General features: G+C 56.6%; 1 protein-coding gene across 4 annotated transcripts in view; it reads right to left on the minus strand.

The window, feature by feature from the left end:
• NEK6 (NIMA related kinase 6) overlaps positions 1-20,505 on the minus strand; it is a 97,427-nt gene that overhangs the window by 7,093 nt on the left and 69,829 nt on the right. For all 4 annotated transcript variants that reach the window (XM_045373797.3, XM_005580810.5, XM_005580809.5 and 1 more), the window contains exons 6-8: positions 19,047-19,155; positions 18,054-18,161; positions 5,483-5,577 (exon numbers count right to left, since the gene is read on the minus strand). In XM_045373797.3, the coding sequence (XP_045229732.1) occupies positions 5,483-5,577; positions 18,054-18,161; positions 19,047-19,155 (312 nt within the window). The remainder of the gene's footprint in view (positions 1-5,482; positions 5,578-18,053; positions 18,162-19,046; positions 19,156-20,505) is intronic.

Genomic DNA, 20,505 nt, shown 5'->3' on the forward strand with positions numbered 1-20,505 from the left:
TTCTACCAGTGGCCACCCAGCCTCTGACTGGTCGAAACACAGAGGACACACTGTCTGGGGCCTCGTTAGAACTGCCGAAGCCATGGCTCTCAGCGCTGCTCCTCAAATGCCAAGCTCTTCTCCCTGGTGTTATCGGGGTGACACATGGCCGAGGAAAAGGGGGCAGGTGGGCCCTGGCCCCCACCGGGAGGGCTGAGAGAAGCTGGTGTGTGATCTGAGATGTCAGAGGGACAAGGGGGATCTGACTCCTGCCTGTCAGGGCCTCAGACACCCATCTCGTCACCCAGTGTCTCTCGAGCATGTCCCAGACTGAAGGGTGACTGGAGACCAGGAGGTCTGCAGCCCTGCTCCTCCACCACGGAGGGGCGTCCAGGCCACTCCATCATCCGAGCAGGATTCCAAAGCAGTGTCTCGGCCAAGGCTCCGTGGATCTTCCCGTTGAGTCCGCTGTCTCGCTGGGTCTTAGTCCCAGCTGGGCACCTCAAGGCTGCTGCAAGGATGCCCCCCATGAGGATCCTGGGACTGGCACTGAACGAGTCAATTCCTCTAGCTCCGTACTTGCAGCTGAGCTCCCACATAGGTAAAAATCAGTCCTGCAGAGCGGGCAGCCCACTGGGCACCTCCATGGGTATCTGGGTAATGAGAACAGAGCCCGGCCTTCCCATATCCCAAGCTCGGGCATTGCTGCTCCCAGCTCCCACTGGGGGCTCCCCACCACCTGGCCTGCGAGTCTTATGATTCACTCCATGTTCGGGCCAGCACTCCTGATTCCAGCCTCTTCAACAAACTCTGCTGGGGCCCCAGCCGGGGGCCAGCGGCAGGGCTTTGTGGTGGCTCCCACTAGCTGGGGTCAGTGCCAGCAACTCCGGTGGCCGCAGGAGGTCCTCGGTAATAGTTGATGCCCAAGTTTGAGAGAGGGTATGGGGGACTCAATGATGGGCCCCGAAGGCGTCCATCACTGAATTTTTGGGACTTGTAAATGATATTTTATAGGGCAAACAGGATTTTGCAGGTGTGATGAAATGTTGGCTCCTGAGATGGGGGCATTATCCAGGTGGGCCCCAACGTAGCCACAAGAGCCCTCATGAGAGGAAGCCCGAGGGAGAAGGGCACGGAAGAGGGGAAGACGCCAGGCTGACGCACACCAGAGGCTGCGGTGACACGAGGCGGAGGCCGAGGACTGCGGGTGGCCTCTCCATTTTCCATGGAAAACACAAGGAAACAAGATTCACCCCCAGACCCTCCAGAAGGCGCCCTGCCTGCTGACACCTTGACTTGGCCCAGCGAGACTGATTTTGGACATCTGGCGTCCAGAATCCACGAGATCTAACAGAGTAAACTTATGTTGCTTGAAGCCATCGGCGTGGTGGCATCTGTCGCTGCAGCCACAGGGACGAGCACAGGGGCTTTTGAGCCTTCCAGGCCGTGCTGGGGCTTGGGGAAGGGCAGGTTTTCTCTGGCTGTGTTTGTCACCAGGACCCAGGTGACCTGGGTATGTGCCCTGTGCAGGATCCTCAGCTGTAGTCCCGAGAGGGTGGGGGACTTTGACACAGCTCTTCAGGCTGGCGCCCCTGGAAGACACCACAGGCTGTGCGGGTGGGAGGCTCCGGGCATGACTGCGGGAGGCCTCTTTCCAATTACATGGCCGTGGGCTCAGATGTGGCTCCCCTCCCTGTCTGCTGGGGAAATGCCTGCTTCGCCTTCCCCTTCTTCTTCCCCTTCCCCTTTCGGGGCTGCAGGAGTGGAGGGGGGTCACCTGGCACAGAGCCCCTGCCCCGTCACCCTTGGACGGGCTGGCCATGGGTGGCCACACCAGCCTGCTGCTGTGTGAGGCCGGGACTGCCAGGGTTAGGTCAGTGCCTGCCGTCCCTGAGGACGCCAATCCCCTCAGGGCTCGACTGCTGTTTCATTCACTTCCCACTGCTGATTGGTATCCACCCATAGAGTGGTATCTGTCCCCCCCGCCACCAACACCCTCTCCAGCTGTGATCCATCCCCCACACCACAAAGCCCTGGACGGCTGCAATCTGTCCCCTCGTCCCCCCACCCGCCCCGGCTGTGGTCTGTCCCCCCGCAGCTGCGAGCCGCACAGCCCCACTTACTCCAACAAATGAGTCAGCTCGGTGGAACCCGGGCCTCAGTGCCAGGGAGCCACGAAGGCGGGGCTGCCTCGTGAAATGCACATTTAGGTGCCCACAAACGAGGACTCAGAGGAGGACGGCCCGACCCAGAATCCAGTGAGGCCTGGCACAGGATGGGCTGTGTCTGCCTCTGCAGAGCCGAGACAAAGACTTAGGCAGGGAACGGGGCTGGGAACTGCAGGGCTGGTTCTCAAGTGGAGGGCCTGGCACAGGCAGAGGGAGCCAGCTGCCGGCCTCCCGGCCCCAGCCCAGCCCCAACCCCGGGGAGGTGGGCACAGCTCTGAGAGCCTGGCCAGCCTGTGCATGTGTTCATATGCTGTGTGTGTGTTTACGTATGGAGACCCCCATGGTTCATGGGAGACGGGAAGCAGCTTACAAAAACACAAAGCAGAATGGAAAGAGAAACAAAAAACCATCTGACCCAGGGATGAGACACAGGAGGAAAGGAGGACGAAGCGGAGCCTCTTCGGGGACTGAGGCTGGGCTGCACTTTGGCTTCCCGCTGGCCAAAGCAAAAAGGGAAATGTGGCAAGCAGCAGGAGCCTCAGGCCAGAGGCGGGCAGAAGTGCGCGTGCTTGGCCTGTGGCCGGTGGACAGGCCTCAGGGCCTTCTCTGACTCGGGCGCCTCACCCCCAGGGCCTCATTCCTTCCTCACTATGACAAGGTGGGCTGGGATCTCATTCTACATATGGGACACCTGGAGCGCACCTGGGAGGGGCTGACTTGCCCGGATCCTTCCGTGGGTGGGCCCTGGAGCTGGGATTTGGATTCGAGTGAGTTGGTAAGTGAGCTGCCTACACACAGACATGTGCTCTCCTTCAAAATTGTGCTCCCCGGCTGTCCACGCTGCTGCGGGCATTTGCCCGGGCCTTGGGAAACCTAGAACGCCTGTCTCTGCCCCTCGGGATCTGACACTGGGTGGATGATGCCCACTTACAGGTGGGTCTGCATCCCCTCCTGAGACCCTACAGCAGGTGGGGGCAGGGCGGTGACCCTGGAGCCCTGAGCCCAGGGACAGCCAGGTTAGCAGGTGACATGGGTGTGATTCTGCTAGCCTCAGCGACCTTGGTGGCCAGAGTGGCCACCTGCGTAAGTGCCTGTACTCAGAGGAGTCCCAGAGAGACTGGGACTCACGACTCCTCCTGGGGGACACACACCAGCAGCTCGGTGGCTCCACGCCGCTCAGCAACTGTCGTCACCCGGGGCTTTCCCCACCTGGATTTAACACACGCACCCTCCCCGGGGCTGTTCGGAATATGCAAGCACACGGGGCCAACACCAGCAGGTTTCTTCCTGTCTCAGAAGAGTTTGGACTTACATGTCTTGTCTCCCGCGGCTAAAGACACTGACTCCCCTCCAAATTCTCTCCTACCTCCACTGCCCTCCCCCGAGCCCACCCACACACCCTGCTCAACACCCGCCACCACTCCAACCCACCCAGGAGCTGGGCTGTGGAGAGACACGGAGGCAGGGAGGACAAATGGCTTGTCCCCCTTTCACCTGCGGGGCCCTCCACCATCCACTGCACACTGCACAGCTGCTCCAGCTAGACCCTCATTCAAAGAGCTCCTCCTGCGACTGATGCCCTGTGGAGTCCTGGAAAGAGCACCCAGCTCTGTCAGGGCCAGGCTCACCCACAGACCCTCTTATCACCCACCTCTGCTGAGCCCCGGGAGAAGGGGTCCCACCCTCTTGTCACCCGCATCTGCTGAGCCCCGGGAGAAGGGGTCCCAAGCACCAGTTCCACAAGGACCACACCTCCAGCCAGTCTGTTAAAACATGTGTTCTTACAATAGCAGGTCACTGGCTGCCAGCCTGGCTAACATGGTGAAACCCCGTCTCTACCAAAAAATACAAAAATTTGCCAGGTGGGGGGCACCTGTAGTCCTAGCTACTTGGGAGGTTAAGGCAGGAGAATCACTTGAACCTGGGAGGTCGAGGTTGCAGCGAGCTGAGATTGTGCCACTGCCCTCCGGCCTGGGTGACAAAGTGAGACTCTGTCTCAAAAAAACAAAAGAAAGATTCTGTGAAGTTTAAGCCCTGCAAACAGATCAGAGTTTTGATCTCACAGTCTCAATCTGTAATGTGGGGACAGGAAATCTCACCACCCAAAGACTGTGGCCACAAGACCGCGGCCACGAGAGCTGTTATGGGCCGCATGTGGCCCAGCGGCGGGCAGCGTAGCCCTCAAGTTCACGCACAAGGGCTGTGACGTCAGCCTCAGAGTCGACGGTCCCCAGGGGACAGAGCAATCAGGCTCTGCGGACAACTGCTCAGCACTCGAGGCAGGTCCTGGACACGCTGTCCTGAGCATCACTGCTGTGGACTGTCACCGGCCACAGCAGCCGGGACTGAGCTTCTTTCAGTGCGTCAGCTCCAAGCCAGACCCCACGCTTGCTCAAGTCAGCTCCGGGGAAAGCAGAAAAAGACTCGGTTCCAACTAGAAAACCAAGCCGGGCTTGGTGTCTAACAGCCTGGGGCGGTTTCCAGAGCCCTTTCTTGTCTGTCATTTATTAGGACTAGGACAATGCAAGACAGGTACTCCTGTTCTCATTTTACAGATGCGGAGGGACTCAGCCAGCTGGATGGAATCCCAGAGCCACCCAGCCTTTGGTGGTCTAGGGGAGAGGGGAGTTTGTGTGGCTGCCAACCTGGACACCAGAGGGCTTAGGCCTCCCTCCGGCCAGTGGCTGCAAGAACTTCACGGCCAAGAGTGATTCATGCTCCCCACACCCCTCGTCACCTGGGGCCCCAGTGTGGCTGGACAAAATGGGTGGGGGACTTCCATTTGTTCTTATCGTTACACGTCTGGGCCCATCAAAACTCAAAACGGTTCCTGTCCCTTCGTCCAGACAGGCCACCAGGTCTGAAGTGGCCATCCCCGAGCTCCATTTCACAGCTCAGGGGAGAGGGGGTGGCCACCTGTCCGTGGAGAGTGATTCAGGGACATGAGGCAAGTCTGACCCCTCTCCTGACCCCGGTGCCCTGCACGGGACTGATCCTTAATAAATGATGAACACAGTCGCTGGCGTGTTAATGTGAGCACCAGGGCGACGGGCAGGGGCAGCTGGGGGTCAGGTGCCGGCCTCTTCTCCTCCTGTCTTCCCTTCCCGGACCCCACCCACTGCCATCCACCCCCAACAGCCTCCGCCAGCCTGACCCTGCAGACCAGGCCCCACGTGGGCTGAGGAGGGTGAAGGACAGGGCCCTGGTGGTACCGATGCCTCAGGCAGACGTGACATTCCTGGGTTCCAACCTGAGCTGGTAGGGTGAGCCCTGCCCTAACTGGGCACCCCCAACACGTCTCACCAAATGCTGCTGAGCCGCGGGCAGAGACTCACCTCATACAGCAGACAGCCCAGGGACCAGATGTCGGACTTGAAGTTGTAGCCGTTCTCATGGATCCTCTCCGGTGACATGTAGTAGGGCGTCCCCACTGCAATACAGCAAGCGGGGCTGCTTACACGTCAGGTAGGGCAGGGGCAGGGCACAGAGGTGAGGCTGGAGGGAGGGCATGCAGGGGCAGGGGACAGACTGTGCCTCGGTCTCTGAGCAGCCCTCTCCCTCTCTGGGCCTGTGCCTTCCTCTGTCAGATGAGCAGGTGGATCAGATTAGAGGTTCCCATGCTAGCAGGATACTAAACACCTGGGGTGCTGGGGACTTCAAGCAGGTTCCCTGGACCCACCGAGACCAAGAATCAGGCTGGGAGGCTGGGCGCCATGACTCATGCCTGTAATCCTAGCACTCTGGGAGGCCAAGGTGGGTGGATCACCTGGGGCCAAGAGTTTGAGACCAGCTTGGCCAACATGGTGAAACCCTGTGTCTACTAAAAATGCAAAAATTAGCTGGGTGTGGTGGCGGGCACCTGTAATTCCGGTTACTCGGGAGGCTAAGGCAGGAGAATCACTTGAATCCAGGAGGCAGAGGTTGCAGTGAGCCGAGACCATGCCACTGCACTCCAGCCTGGGCAAGAGTGAGATTCGTCTCAAAAAAAAAAAAAAAAAAAAAAAAAAAATCAGGATGCGGCTGGAGAGCTGGGGGTTGGTGTTTCTGCCAGCTGCCCAGGGGAAGGGGATGCCTCGGCCCGGCTGGGGGAAGCAGCTGACTACATGTCCTTTAAGGGGACTGTTTGAATCCACAAGAATCAGGATCAGGCTCTGAAGAGTGAAAAAACCATCACTGTGGAGGTTAACCAAGATCTTGCATGTGTCAGCTCATCCATGTTCCCAACAGTGCTACGAGGCAGCATCTCCATTTTGCAGATGGAGAAACTGAGGCTCAGTTTGCATAAGAGTGGCAGGAATTAGTTCAAACCCAGACCCTCAGGCTCCAGAAACCGAGCGCTTAGTCCTGCCTGTGGCCACCACCAGTTAGCCCATCCAGACTCGGGGTTGGCTGAGATCTCTTAAACAGGATGGAAAAGGCACTAACCAAAAAGGAAATGTGTGTAAGGCATTAAAACTAGGAACTTCCGTTCATCAAACCATACCATTCAGAGTTAAAAGGCAAGCCACAGACTGGGAGAAAATCATCCCAACACATACACCTGACAATGGACTCTTTACAGAATATATTTCAAAGCTTCTGTAAATCAATATGTAAGAGACAAACTACTCCCTTATTCAAGTGAGCAAAAGCCTTGAACAGGCACTTCACAAAAGAGAATATCCCAGTGGCCAATAAGCACATGAAGCAAGGCTACTTTTCTCATTACTCATCAGGGAATGGCAAATTAAAACACTTAAGCGTCCAGGCGCGGTGGCTCATGCCTGTAAACCCACCACTTTGGGGGGCCGAGGTGTGTGAATTACCTGAGGTCAGGAGTTTGAGACAAGCCTGGCCAACATGATGAAACCCCGTCTCTATTAAAAACACAAAAATTAGCCAGGCATGGTGGTGCACACCTGTCATCCCAGCTACTCAGGAGGCTGTGGCAGGAGAAACCCTTGAACCCAGGAGGTGGAGGCTGCAGTGAGCCACTGCATTCCAGCCTGTGCAACAGAGTGAGACTCTGTCTCAAAACAAAAAACAAAAACAAAAACAACACAATGAGATATAACTATGTAGCCATCTGAATGCTTAAAGACAAAAAAACCAAAGTTAAAGAAAAACAAGGTCGGTGATGTGTGGAGCACCTGGAATGTCCATGCTTTGCTGATGAGAAGGTAAAATGGTACAACTACTTTGGAAGACCATTGGCTGGTTTCTACCATGGCCAAACACTGTCAACACTATAACCCAGCAATTCTGCTCCTACGTAGATGCCCAAATCAGTGCTTCTGTCCATCAAAAGACACAATCAAGAATGTGCAGAGTGGCTTTGTTTGTAACAGCAAAAACTGGAAACAAATGTTGGATCAACTGATAAACTGCATTCTGTTCACACAGTGAGATACTATACAGCACTGCAAAAGAACAAACCTCAGTTATACACAACAAAATGAATGCAGCTCATAGACATAATGCTGGGTAAAAGAAACCAGGCACAAAAGAGCCCATTATTGTATTTCATTTATGTGAAATTCAAGAACAGGAAAAGCTACTCTATAGGAGTGGTGACCAGGAGCTTCACTGTATGTATATTGTACCTCAGTTAAAAAGTGAAAGAGGAAAAAGGTTTTAATGGTGAAGATGGGGCTCTGCTGCCAAGAGGGAAGCCAGAAGGCTTCAGGGCCTGTCCTCAGGGTCCCTCTTCTCCTCGTAGGAAAGGCCAACACTGAGGAAATTGTGGAGGGCTGTTCCCTGACCTCCCAGTGCCTGTAGGGCTATCTCTGGGCAGCAGGGCACATGTTGGATGAGCTGAAACTGTGCAAAGATGGGAGGATTTCCTGAGGGAGTGAGCTCTCCATCACCAGAGGCATGAAAACCTCAGCAGAGGGGCTGATTTAGCAGGTCTGGGGTGGAGCTCAGGAATCTGGTCCTATAACCTGACATTCTCCTATCAGCCCATTGAGTAGACGGCTATTCTGGAGGCACAGGCCTGGAATTTTTTTTTCTTTTTTCTTTTTTTAGACAGTCTCACTCTGTCACCCAGGCTGGAGTGCAGTGTGAGTGTTATCTCAGGTCACTGCAACCTCCGCTTCCTGGGTTGAAGTGAATCTCATGCCTCAGCCTCCTGAGTAGCTGGGATTACAGGCACGTGCCACCCTGCCCAGCTAATTTTTATATTTTTAGTAGAGACAGAGTTCCACCATGTTGGCCAGGTTGGTCTCGAACTCCTGACCTCAGGTGATCCATCTGCCTCGGCCTCCCAAAGTGCTGGGATTACAGGTATGAGCCACTGCGCCTGGCCTGGCCTGGATTTTTAAGGTTGCTAAACTGAGAACATTTTCACTGGCCTGGAGACATCATGTTGTGTGACAGAGGCTGCTGCTGTCCTAACCAGAGTCTCTGTGGGGAGTTGGAGACCCAATGTGGCAAAGGCTCGCGGATGTAGCCTGTGACACAAGGAGGAGAGGACCCAGGACGCTGGCAGGAGAATGGACCATTCAGGGGCTGGACTCAGAAGGTGCCGGGTCCAGGACTCAGGGTTTCACAGTCAGGAGATTTCGGGAAAAACACAGGTAACTTTTAATTTCATGAAGGAAGCATTTAAAAACACAAAGCTCCCAACTACCACTTAGTGTCATACTATGATTTTTAAAAGAAAAGACAGCTTGGCACGATTTAGAAAACCCATTTCTCAGTGGCCGGGCACGGTGGCTCACGCCTGTAATCCCAGCACTTTGGGAGGCCGAGGCGGGTGGATCACCCAAGGTCAGGAGTTCAAGACTAGCCTGGCCAACATGGCGAGACCGTGTCTCTACTAAAAATACAAAAATTAGCTGGGCGTGGTGGTGTGCACCTGTAATCCCAGCTACTTGGGAGGCTAAGGCAGGAGAATCACTTGAACCCAGGAGGCGGAGGTTGCAGTGAGCTGAGATCGTGCCATTGCACTCCAGCCTGGGTGACAAGAGCAAAACTCCATCTCAAAAAAAAAAAAAAAAAAGAAAAGAAAACCCATTTCTCAAAACTGAGGACAGTTCTTTACAAAACAACATTTTGAATTTTATTATATTCTTGTTTTTTCTTTCTTTCTTCTTTTTTTATTTTTTTTAAGACAGGGTCTCGCTCTGTCACCCAAGCTGAAGTGTGGTGGCGTAATCTTGGCTCACTGCAACCTCCGCCTCCCGGGTTCAAGTGATTCTCCTGCCTCAGCCTCTCTAGTAGCTGGGACCACAGGCACACCCCACCACGCCTGGCTAATTTTTGTATTTTTAGTAAATACGGGTTTCATCATGTTGGACAGGCTGGTCTCGAACTCTTGACCTTGGGTATCTGCCTGCTTCAGCCTCCCAAAGTGCTGGAATTACAGGCATGAGCCACCAAGCCCCGCCTAAAATTCTTTGTAGAGAGAGGGTCTTGCTATGTTGCCCAGGCTGGTCTCAAACTCCTGGCCTCAAGCAATCTTCCCACTTTGGTCTCCCAAAGTGTTAGCATGATAGGCCTGAGCCACTGCATCCGGCCTTGTTTTTCTTATCTTAATGGAGATGGATGAAGAACTACCTTGCAGTTTTGGAGAGGCTGTGAATGGTGTTGGAAGTCTCTGCTCTGGGCTGTGAAAACCCCCAGGGGCAGGACCTTGTTGGTTGCTGCATCCTAGTACCCTGAGCAGGATGGCTCATGGTGGGTGCCTTGTGGGCGTCCGCTCAGTGGATGAATGACTCTGCCTGCTTGTGAGCTATGTGGCGGCGTGTGCCACTGACCACAATTCTTCCTTGCAGTTGAACACAGTGCTTATTTAACCGATGGCTGCCTGGAGCTCAAGTGTCTGAAATGTGATTATTGCTTTATCAGGACACCAAGTTCCTTTTCATGGCAATAATCCCCAAGCACAGCAGCCCTCACTTAAAGCCCTGTGTATAAGAAAGGTGTGATCCTCTATGCATACTTGAGCGAAGCCAGGGGCTAACCGCTACTCAGCAGAAAGGGCTGTCAGTCAACATATGAATCCGTGCGGGGTTCTACTGGGAAAGCAAATGGTGACTTCCAGTCGCAACACCTTGTCTATTTTGGTCATGAGGGAGCAAAAGGAAAGGAACAGGCCAGTGTGAAATGGATGGCTTGTTGTAGCCAGCCATGGGATGAAACACACAGTTCTTGGTGAACAGTGGGAACCTCAGGACATATGTAAGTGGATTCCAGCACCCAGGTGCTATGGATGGAGGTGCCCACAGGTTGGACAATGATGGAGGGCAGACGGGGTGCACACAGAGATGACAGGGGACAGATGGAGGCAGCGACTCCTGTCCCTTCTGTCTGACCCCATAGGCTCTTCCCACCCCCAGTCTCCTCTGCTCACTGCGGATCTGCCTGGGCCTCTACAGGTGGGGCGCTGTAAGGAGAGGTCACCTACACTGGGGCCAGGCTGTGGCCTGGCGCTGCGCTGGCCAGGTCCATCAGAAAGCAAGGGCTTGGAGTGCCTGGCCCTCAGCCCGGGTCCTCCCACAGTGGCCACTCCAGCCCCTGCCCCAGCCCCAGTCCCAGCCTGCTTTTCCACTCGCCTCTGTGCCTTTGCACATGCTGTTCCCTTTGCCACCTTGTGGGCTCCTTTAAGGTCCCCTCCCCTGGCCAGGGAGAGCCAGCTGCTCAGCAGGACCCAAACATTATGTTTGTCCCTTTGTTCCATCACCACTTCCTCCCTCTGCTGGGTCTCCAAGGCAGGCTGACAGATCCCTGTCTCAGCCTGGCTTTGTATTGAAAGCCTGGGCACATAGGCAGAAAGAGGTTTGGGGCACCAGCCCTCCGTCCCCTCCTCTCTTCACCTCACTCCTCTGCCACCTCACTGCTTTTCCTGCTTACCCCATTTCCACTGGTGTAAGGAGAAAAGACAAACACCCAAATGCAATTTGGAGCTTTCTTGTAAGATGCTAGTGTTGCAAACTGCCATCCATTCATCATCCACCCAACTGTCCAACCATCCATAATTGTCTATCGTCTGTCTGTCCATCCATCCATCCATCCATCCATCCATCCATCCATCCATCCATCCCCCATTCATTCATCCATCAGTCTGTCCATCACCCATCCATCCAGCCAGTCACCTGCCCACCTCTATCTAAGATTAACTGAGCCTTGACCCTGCTGGGACCTTGCAGGAGTGGGCCCATCCGGAGGCAGGGAATTAGCTGTCTGTCCTAGGAAGTATCCAGAAAGAGCCAGTTGACCGCGTCTATCAAGGAAGAACCGAACTGATCCGCGCTGCAGCTCAATTGCCTGGAAAGGCTGGTTAAAAATCTGGATCCCCAGTCCAACTCCAGACCTGGGGGCCAGAATCTCCAGGGGTGGAACTTGGACACCTGCATCTCTTACAAGAGATGTTACTGGTAGTTTCCGTCTAAAAAGAGCTGCCAAAGGGCCTCACTCACCCACCCCACTCTTTCAGACGCTCGGTGAGCATCTGTGCAACAGAAAGGTAAAGAAAGTGAAGGAACTGTGAAGGCTTAACTAAGAGAGGCTTGGCTCATCCTGAGCCGGGCGGCACAGGGTCCTCAGGTCTCTGCCTCCTGGCAGGTTCCCCAACCCCCTGACCCAGGGGAGGGGCTGCTCCCCAACCCCCTGACCCAGGAGAGGGGCTGCTCCCCAACCCCCTGACCCAGGGGAGGGGCTGCTCCCCAACCCCCTGACCCAGGGGAGGGGCTGCTCCCCAACCCCCTGACCCAGGGGAGGGGCTGCTCCCCAACCCCCTGACCCAGGGGAGGGGCTGCTCCCCAACCCCCTGACCCAGGGGAGGGGCTGCTCCCCAACCCCCTGACCCAGGGGAGGGGCTGCTCCCCAACCCCCTGACCCAGGGGAGGGGCTGCTCCCCAACCCCCTGACCCAGGGGAGGGGCTGCTCCCCAACCCCCTGACCCAGGGGAGGGGCTGCTCCCCAACCCCCTGACCCAGGGGAGGGGCTGCTCCCCAACCCCCTGACCCAGGGGAGGGGCTGCTCCCCAACCCTCTGACCCAGGGGAGGGGCTGCTCCCCCTTCCATCTTAAAGTCAGGGTGCTGTGTCTTGCGGGGGGCAGGGTATCCTGGACTGGAGCTAGGGCTGTGTGAAGCTACAGGAGCAGATACAGCACCTCTTCCTGTGATGCCAACTTGTCTGGGAATAAGTCACGTAAAGCCTGGTGTCTATGCTGACAACAGCCACTCAGACATTACGGAGCACAATGCCCAACTCGCATGAGTTTTGAAGATAAAACGAGAGTTTTCAAAGAAACCCCCAGCCTGCAGCGGGCCACTGGAGGACGCATCCCCAGATGCGAGGGGAGCTGGGATTCTGAGGAAGTCGGGGAAGCTGGCAGGAGGAGGGGTCTCCACGGACAGGGGCCCTGCCCAGGACGACCTCCTTATCCCAGCCCATCTCCCGGCGATGCTGAGACGCAGAGGCAGAGCCCTATGCACGCTGGGTTTCAATGCCCCTCGCAGCGACTCCCACCGCCCCCTCCTCTCGGTGGGGGACAGAGCTGTGTGTATGAAAGAAGAGCCTGACAAACCCTGACCTTCCCGGAATCTTTACCTAGAACTCCCCGATTTCAAACCCAGCAGATATCAGAGGAGAATGTGGGATCTGAAAGAGGGAGGTTGATTAAAGGGGTCCCGCTTCTCCAAGATGCACCGCTCCTGTCAAAACAAACTTTGCCATGTTTTGAAATGCTCTCGGTGTTTGAAACATGTTCATTAGCTATGAAAAAGGCAGATTTCACAGGGAGGGGAGGCTGGTGCCTGCAAGCTGCCCCTCTTCCCCAGATGGTGGATTGGAAAGCAGCTGGAGAAATGTGGTCTCCTTGCTGACATCCGTCCAGCCGGCGGGACATCGGGCTGGGTGGCTGTGCCTTGGCACCGAATCCTCCACGGGACAGGCAGGGGCAGGTGGGGACAGCAGTGATGTGGAGCTCGAGCTCGCTGGGCTGGACCTGCTTCCTCCACTCCCTGGCTGAGAACAGAAACTCTCTCTGTCTTGGTCCTCCCATCAGGAAAACAGAAGGTCCCCCCCAACCTCTGCAGATTTGGTTTCCCTCTCTGGAAAATGAGAAGCGATTGTTGGAGGAGTGTTTGGTTCATGGTGAAGACTAAACGGATTCTCCTACCAGGCTGTATCTTCCACAAAGGCGGGGGCCAAGCCAGCCTTCCCAGGGAACGGCCGGGCCCAGCACAGATCCTCATCAAATGGATGAATGAATGAACGAATGAACCAAAGAGCTGGAGTTTACATCCCTTGCTGGCCCCTTAAGGCCCTTCCCTCTCTTCCCCTCCCCTTTCGGCATCAGCTCATCTCTTCCTAATAGTTCGTTCCCCTGAAAATGCCAGGAATGTGGCAGACCTGTGACTGCCACCCAGGGGTTAGTGCTCAGAACCTTGGCCAAAACTCAGGCCTGAGGTCCATCTGCTGAGGTAGGGATTCTGGGCCCGAGGGACTGACAGATCATTCCCAGGCGTCCTGCACTGTTGGGATGGGACACAGGGTGGGGCTGGGCAGGAGGTGGCCTGGGATGCATCTGCATGGCCCTCCGTGCCTGCACTGTCGGGTGTCCCCAGGGATGCCTGGCCATGAAGGTCGTCCGTCCACTCAACAAATGTTCCACAAGGGTCCCCGTGCCATGCCTGGGCGCAGACACATCACAGCACGGTGTGATCCCCTGCAAGGCAGCGCTGACACACACCACGAGAGGAGGCTCTGTCCTTCCCTGTGGGGCCCAGGCTGAGCTCCAGGTCCCCCACCAACACCCACTGTTGGCGAGGTCAAATGGGCTTTTCCTCGAGGAAGCAGTGCTCAGAGCCCTAGGTGTTCCTCGCACCCGAGGTCTCGCTGGGGATTCTCTCTCGACCCCTTCCCTGGGCACCCACAACCCAAACCCTCCCTGGGCCATGCTGCAGGCTGATGCCTGGAGATGGGCTCCTTGCTTGAGCTGATTTCCCGTGGGGCTCTGGTACCTGGCTGCTGGGTGACCAGAGGGATGTGGTCTCTCTTACTTCCCTGAGCCTCAGTTTCATCATCTGTAAAATGGGATAATAAGCCTTGTGATGATTTACAAAAAAGCAAAATGAGCAAAATGTGGTTTTTTTGTTTTTTTTTTTTTTTGAGATAGAGTCACTCGCCCAGGCAGGAGTGCAGTGGCGCCATCTCGGTTCACTGCAAACTAACCCTCCTGGGTTCAAGTGATTCTCCTGCCTCAGCCTCCCGAGTAGCTGGGATGACAGACGGCACCACCATGCCCAACTAATTTTTCGCTGTATTTAGTAGAGATGAGGTTTCACCATATTGGCCAGGCTGGTCTCAAACTCCGGACCTCAACTGATCTGCCTGCCTCAGCCTCCCAAAGTGCTAGGATCACAGGCGAGAGCCACCATGTCTGGCCAACGAAAAAGCAAAATGTTTTTTGAACTCTTTTTTTCTTCGTCGTTAACTCATCTTTCAGTGAGTTCAGTGGCTACAGAGAAACGAAGTGAGAGTGGCTCTGGGAGGGGTGGCGCCAGCCTGGGCTCCTGGCCACCCTGGGGCTCTGTTTAGAATGACGGAGCTCCACACCTGCCCTGCCTGCCCACAGCGGGCCCCAAGAGGCAGTCCCACCTGTCCCCTCAACATGCCACCTGGCACAGACTGTGTCTGTCCCCTTGAAAACTGCATAATTGCATATCCCCAGCACACAGCCCAGGGCCAGGCAGTAGGCTCAAGGAAGGAGAAGGAAGGGGTTTGCGCTTCAGGGCCAGGCTAAGCCCCGGGAGACCCAGTGGGGCCCTGACCTCAAGAGCCTGACGGGGTCATCCCCAACCAGACCTGCTCCCCCAGACCCCAAGAGGCAGCAGCACGGGCCCTGCCTGGGCCTGGGTGTGACCAGCCGCCCTTCCCGCCCTGTCACCCGTGGCTGTCACCAAGACTGCCCTGTCACTACAGCCGAGCAGCCAGGCCTGCCCGCCCGCTCTCCCAGCCCCGTGATTTGTCTTGCAGCTGCTGCCTTGCTCGGAGCGAGACACTTGCTTGCAGCTTGTGAGCTGTGTATAGGCAAATCTTTCATTTTTCCTGCATTACGCCGGCGTGTACTGTCACTTAATTTTTATGTATGCAATCCTTCCTGACAAATATGATCTGCTGCCTGGTAATTCGTCTGACGCTCATTCTGTTCTGCGCTCTAATTACAGCTCCTATTTCTGACACCGAGGCAGCCGCTCTGCCACCGCTGGGTACCGCACCTGTCAGCCCGACCATGGCACTGACTAATGCCCTTTCATGCCAGCCTCGTGTTAGCAAATACAGAGGTGGGGAGGGGCCCGGGAGGGGGAAGTGGGAGGAGACCAGATTTGCATAAGCCCAGCTCTTGGGTCAGCAGCCTTAGGGGATGAGGTGGTTGCCGGGGCAACGTGGCTGCCAGCACAGCATTCCCACGTAGTAGGTGCACATGAGGTGCGGCAGATGCATAATTCATCCCCACGCACAGGGCGTGCAGTGTCCCTGGCCCCTGTGCCCCTCCTGAGTCATGATGCAATGGTAATTAGTTCAATCTCTTGCCCAACCAAACGTGTGTGCAAGACTTAAGTCAGCAGTCTGCAGAACCTCTCGGTGGAAGGGGCTTTGGCTCGGCACTGTCTTTGGGCTTTGGCTCGGCACTGTCACCATTATGGAAGCTGGTGGGTGCAGGCCCTTGGTTCTGGGAGCACGTCCTGCTGATGGACTTGCTCAGCTCCGTGCAGGCCTCAGCTCACTGGCCACCTCTCCTGGATGCTGGGCACACAGCCCGGAGCGGGGACAGGCCCCAGGAGGGCTCCTTCCACCCATCACATGGCCTGGTCGGCGCTCGGAGGGCTCGGGAAGAGCCCAGCTTATGAGGGCGGCCTTCTCCCAAGTTCCAATTCCTTCTCATTAATATAATAAGTGCACCAGTCCAAGTCAATAAAATCATACTGTCGGATGAGACGCATCTCTGCCCATTCCTAATGATGCGATCCTAACCGGCTCTGACGGAGCGCCGCAGTCTCTTTTCTGCAGTGGGACAGAGAAAGGCTCGGTGCTGACTGACAGGGGACAGGAGGCGGCGGTTTGACCTCTTCTCTTTGACAACTTCCCTTGAATTTCCTGGTCTTTTCGAAGCCCTTCAACCACATAGGTAAATAGTCCCAAAGTGACCGAAACACTTGGTTTTTCACAAGGGAAGTCAATGTTTGAGGGAACAGGGAAAGAAGAGGCTTCCTTCCAGCAACAGAGAGTCGGTGGCCTGGGTCCCCAAAGGGGGGCTCCGACAGTATCCACGGAGGCCCCGGCCCTCGTTTCCTGGAAGCAGCGTGGGTTCTGGAAGGAGAGGCCTGCTGCCATGTGACCTCAGGAAAATCTCTCGAGCACCTGGATTTCAGATTCTTCTTCTGCTAAAGGGAAGGATCGCTGGATGCTTGGGGCTGTCAGGGGCATGAGTGCAGTGTCCCATACTCCCCGGGGGGTGGGTCCAGACACATCTTCCCTTTGGAGCTAAAGGAAGAGCTCCTGAGGCCTGGCCAGGTGGGGACGAGAGTTTCAAAACAACCCCCTCCCCGCTACCCCCGCTGGCTCCAGCAGCTGCTGGGAGCCACTAGTCTCTAGGCTCGTACGTTTCTCCTAATTGTGTGCAACGCGCTGAGAGTCTCCCTGGAATCTGTGTGAACAGTGATACTTTCCACAGGACACTGTGACTTTCAGAAAGTGCCTCCGCCCAGACAATGCTGCTCTCTCTCACACCCCACTTGCTGCAGGCACTCAGGGGTCTGGGGATGGGAGACGTCCTGGCTTGAGCCATGGAGTGGGGTGGAAATGAGCTGGAATGGGGCGGTGTTCAAGGAGGCGGCGGGCAGCTCCTGGGGCCCAGCTCCCTCCTGGGGAAGCAGATGCTGGTGGGCGCAGCACACAGTGGGTGGGCCTGGGGGCACCTTCCTCTGCAAACGCACCTCAAAGAGCCAGGAGCTAGCCCCGAGAAAGCAGGGGCCCTCGCCCACTCCATGGGCCTCTGGGAAATGTGCCCACAGATGGGCAAGGTGAAACCCAGACAGCCTTGTAGTAACGCACCGGAGACCCCGCTCCTGTGTCCCACTGCGGGGGAATGCGGGGCTTTCTTGGTTCCTGTGTTCTCACTAAATGAAAAATCCTCCATTGTCCAGCATTCTAAGTCTCACGTTTGGTTACATACCCAGTGTGTGGATTCTAAAGCTTGCCATTGCTTCACGTGTCCCCAAAACACACATCTGACCAAGTCTCCTCCCGAGTTCAGCCCTTCAGCAACCCCCGACCCCTAGGGTGGTGTCCAGCCCACAGAGCTCAGAGTTCAAAGCCCTGCCCGCCTTTCGCACTGCTCCTGCAAGGACCCTGGTCTGTGGCAAAGCCAGGGTCAGCTGCACGCCGAGGCTCACCCACTCTTTCCTGGAACACTGCTCCCGCCTTCCCTGTCCCAGCAGCACCTGGTCACCCTTTATGGTCCAGCTACAATGTCACCTCCTCCCTGGCAGGCACCTGGCACCCACAGCCTCAAAACCGCCGGTTTAAAGGCCAAAAACGAGGAACAGCACAAATGTCCAGCCCCCAGGAGGGACGGACCCCGGGTGCTGCCTGTGAACGAGACACTCACAGCAGTGGGAAGATGCTGCCCTGTGCCACAGACACACCCCCAGCTCCAAGCAACCGGCTCAGTCAGCTTCTCCTGCAAGGGCCGGGAGGTGACCAGAGGGTGCGGGAAGCCCCAGCTGGACTCCTCTGGCCATGGCTGACTCCCTTCTGGGTCACTGTTCTGAACAGATGAGAAAACTCTGGGGCTTAAAAAAGGCATCCTCCTGCCCTAACTGACCAAAGACACGTGGGGAGAATGTTTGCGTCTCCCTGCATGGTCACCAGGACCGCTGGGGGATGCTGGGGCACAGACAGGTCCCCCTTACCTAGGGAGTGGGCTGCAGTGGTCTCAGAGCTGAAGAAGCGGCCCAGACCAAGGTCACCGAGCTTCACGACGCCTGTGGCTGTGATGAACACGTTGGCAGGCTTGATGTCTGCAGGGTGAGCAGAAGGAGGTTGGTGTGAGGTAGGAGGCTTGGGGTAGGTGGGACAGGACGAGACGAAGGGGGAGCTCCGGGTGAGGTGAGGCCTAGCCCAGGTCCTGCTCCCTCAGGGCAAGGCCCTGTCCTGGCTCTGGCTGTGGGACCTTGGGAAATTGACCATTTCTGAGCCTCAGTTTCTTCACCTGTAAAATGGGTCTCCCTTCACCAACTTCACAGGGCTGCTGTGAGGGTTAAGAGAGCAGGGGTTTCTGCGCTCCTGTTTCCGGCTCTAGAGCCGTATCCTCCAGGCTTAGACCAGTGCCTCGCACACAGGAGGCCCTCAGGGAAAATCTGTGTAACGAATGAAGGAGGCGCTCAGTGGGGCACCCTGTGCCGTAGCCCTCAGCGAGGGCGGGACCTCAAATACAGCAGACACCGAGATATACAGGTAGAGTTAAGGAACGGAGGTGTTCAGGAAGCAGCCTACATAAAGGACCCCGCGCCCTGCCAGGCACCCACCAGGCTCCTTTCTCACAACTCGGAGTGATGTCAGCTATGGTAACATCCCTCTCAGGTGCCTCCCGTTCTCAGCCCAGCCCGCTGGGACGGCAAAGCCCCCATGAGAGGCCCCTGTGTGCGGGGCTTCCCCTCACCTCCCTCCCAGGCTGCTGTGGGGAACTGGAAGTGGTGCTGGGGCTCACGTCACTTTCCACCTAGGTCCCTGACCCGGGTGCGTGTGTGTGTGGTTGCTGGACAGCCTCCCTGCCTAGGGAATACAGAGCGGTCCAACTTCCTCAAGGGGCTGCCCCTGAGGACCCTGGAGGAGCCACGGGAAGCGTCTTCCTGGGGCTCCAGGGGCACTTGGGCTCCGGGCGGCTCCTGGCGGGTGGCGCGTACCTCGGTGCATCACCCGGCGTGAATGCATGTGCTCCACGGCGCTGCACAGCTGCACGAAGTACTTCCACACTGTCCTCTCCGGGATGAGCCGCTTCTGCTTCTTAAAGTACTGCAGCGGGGGAGACAGGCAGAGGGATAGGCCCGGGTGAGCGGGCTTGGAGGTGGGTGACCACAGGGCACTGTCTCTGTCTTTTCCCCAGTGGGCAACTGGTGCCTGGCACGGGGGAGGGAGTGGGGATTGGGCAGTTGAGAAACAACAATAAGCCCAGAACCAAGAGTGATGTGTCCACGCCTCTCCTTCTACCTGAATGGCACTCCGCGGCCACCCTGTCCCCACCCCGAAAGCTCCGTGAGGGCTAGACAGGCCTGGCGTGTCTGGATGGCTTTGCTGCATGGACACCCAGATCAAATATGCTGAAAGTGGCCCTCAACTACATTTTTCCAGAACCTCTTGGACACATCCCAGACAGGGTGTTCCTTGCAGGACTGAAATGGTGTGGACTCTCCCTGTCCCCAGCCCCAACCTGGCCCAGGAGGGTGGCACCCAGGACACATGTGGTGGTTAAATCACAGCTGCTCCCACCTCCTTGGAACCAGCAGATCTCAGTGCACTGGAATTCTTTTTTTTTTTTTTTTGAGACGGAGTCTTGCCCTGTCACCCAGGCTGGAGTACAGTGGCACAATCTCGGCTCACTGCAACCTCCGCCTGCCAGGTTCAAGCGATTCTCCTGCCTTAGCCTCCCGAGTAGCTGGGATTACAGGCGTGCGCCTTCATGCCCAGCTAATGTTTATATTTTTAGTAGAGACGAGGTTTCACCATGTTGGCCAGGGTGGTCTCAAACTCCTGACCTCATGATCCACCCGCCTCGGCCTCCCAAAGTGTTGGGATTACAGGCGTGAGACACCGCGCCCGGCCCCGCACTGGAATTCTTAACAAACGTGGCGAGAACCTTGAGGAAATGGGCTGGACACGTTCAAATGGAACCCGGGGTCACTCTGCTTCACTGCCTGGGAAAACATATTTAGTGATCCAGGAAGAAACCAGAACAAAAGGCCCCCGGCCGCACTGAGTGAGCCGTACGTAACAGAAGGTCCTGCAGAGGGCAGGCCCAGAGCATGTGACAGCCACGGTTCAGCTCGAGACGGGGGTGGCTCTCGGACGCCAGGCCCATGGCGGTGGGGCAGGACTTCACCAGCTACCTGCAAACCAGCTTTTTGTTCAGGGGCTTTTTGCTTCAAAGCAACCATCTTTCCCCAAAGCAGGCAGAGGCGGCGCTGTGGGCCTGATGGTCAGGGCAGCTGCTCTGGTGCTGGGAAGCTGGGAACTGACCAGGACACACTGGCCTGGGAAGGGGCGTGGGTGGAGGAAAGACCTGGGCTGGCACTTTCAGACCACCTGCAGGGTGTGGCCACCACGCCGTGCCTAAGAGGGAGGGCTGGGCCCATCTTACAGCCAGGG

The sequence above is a fragment of the Macaca fascicularis genome, chromosome 15 (genome assembly GCF_037993035.2).
Source record: "Macaca fascicularis isolate 582-1 chromosome 15, T2T-MFA8v1.1".
NCBI classification, from domain to species: domain Eukaryota; kingdom Metazoa; phylum Chordata; class Mammalia; order Primates; family Cercopithecidae; genus Macaca; species Macaca fascicularis.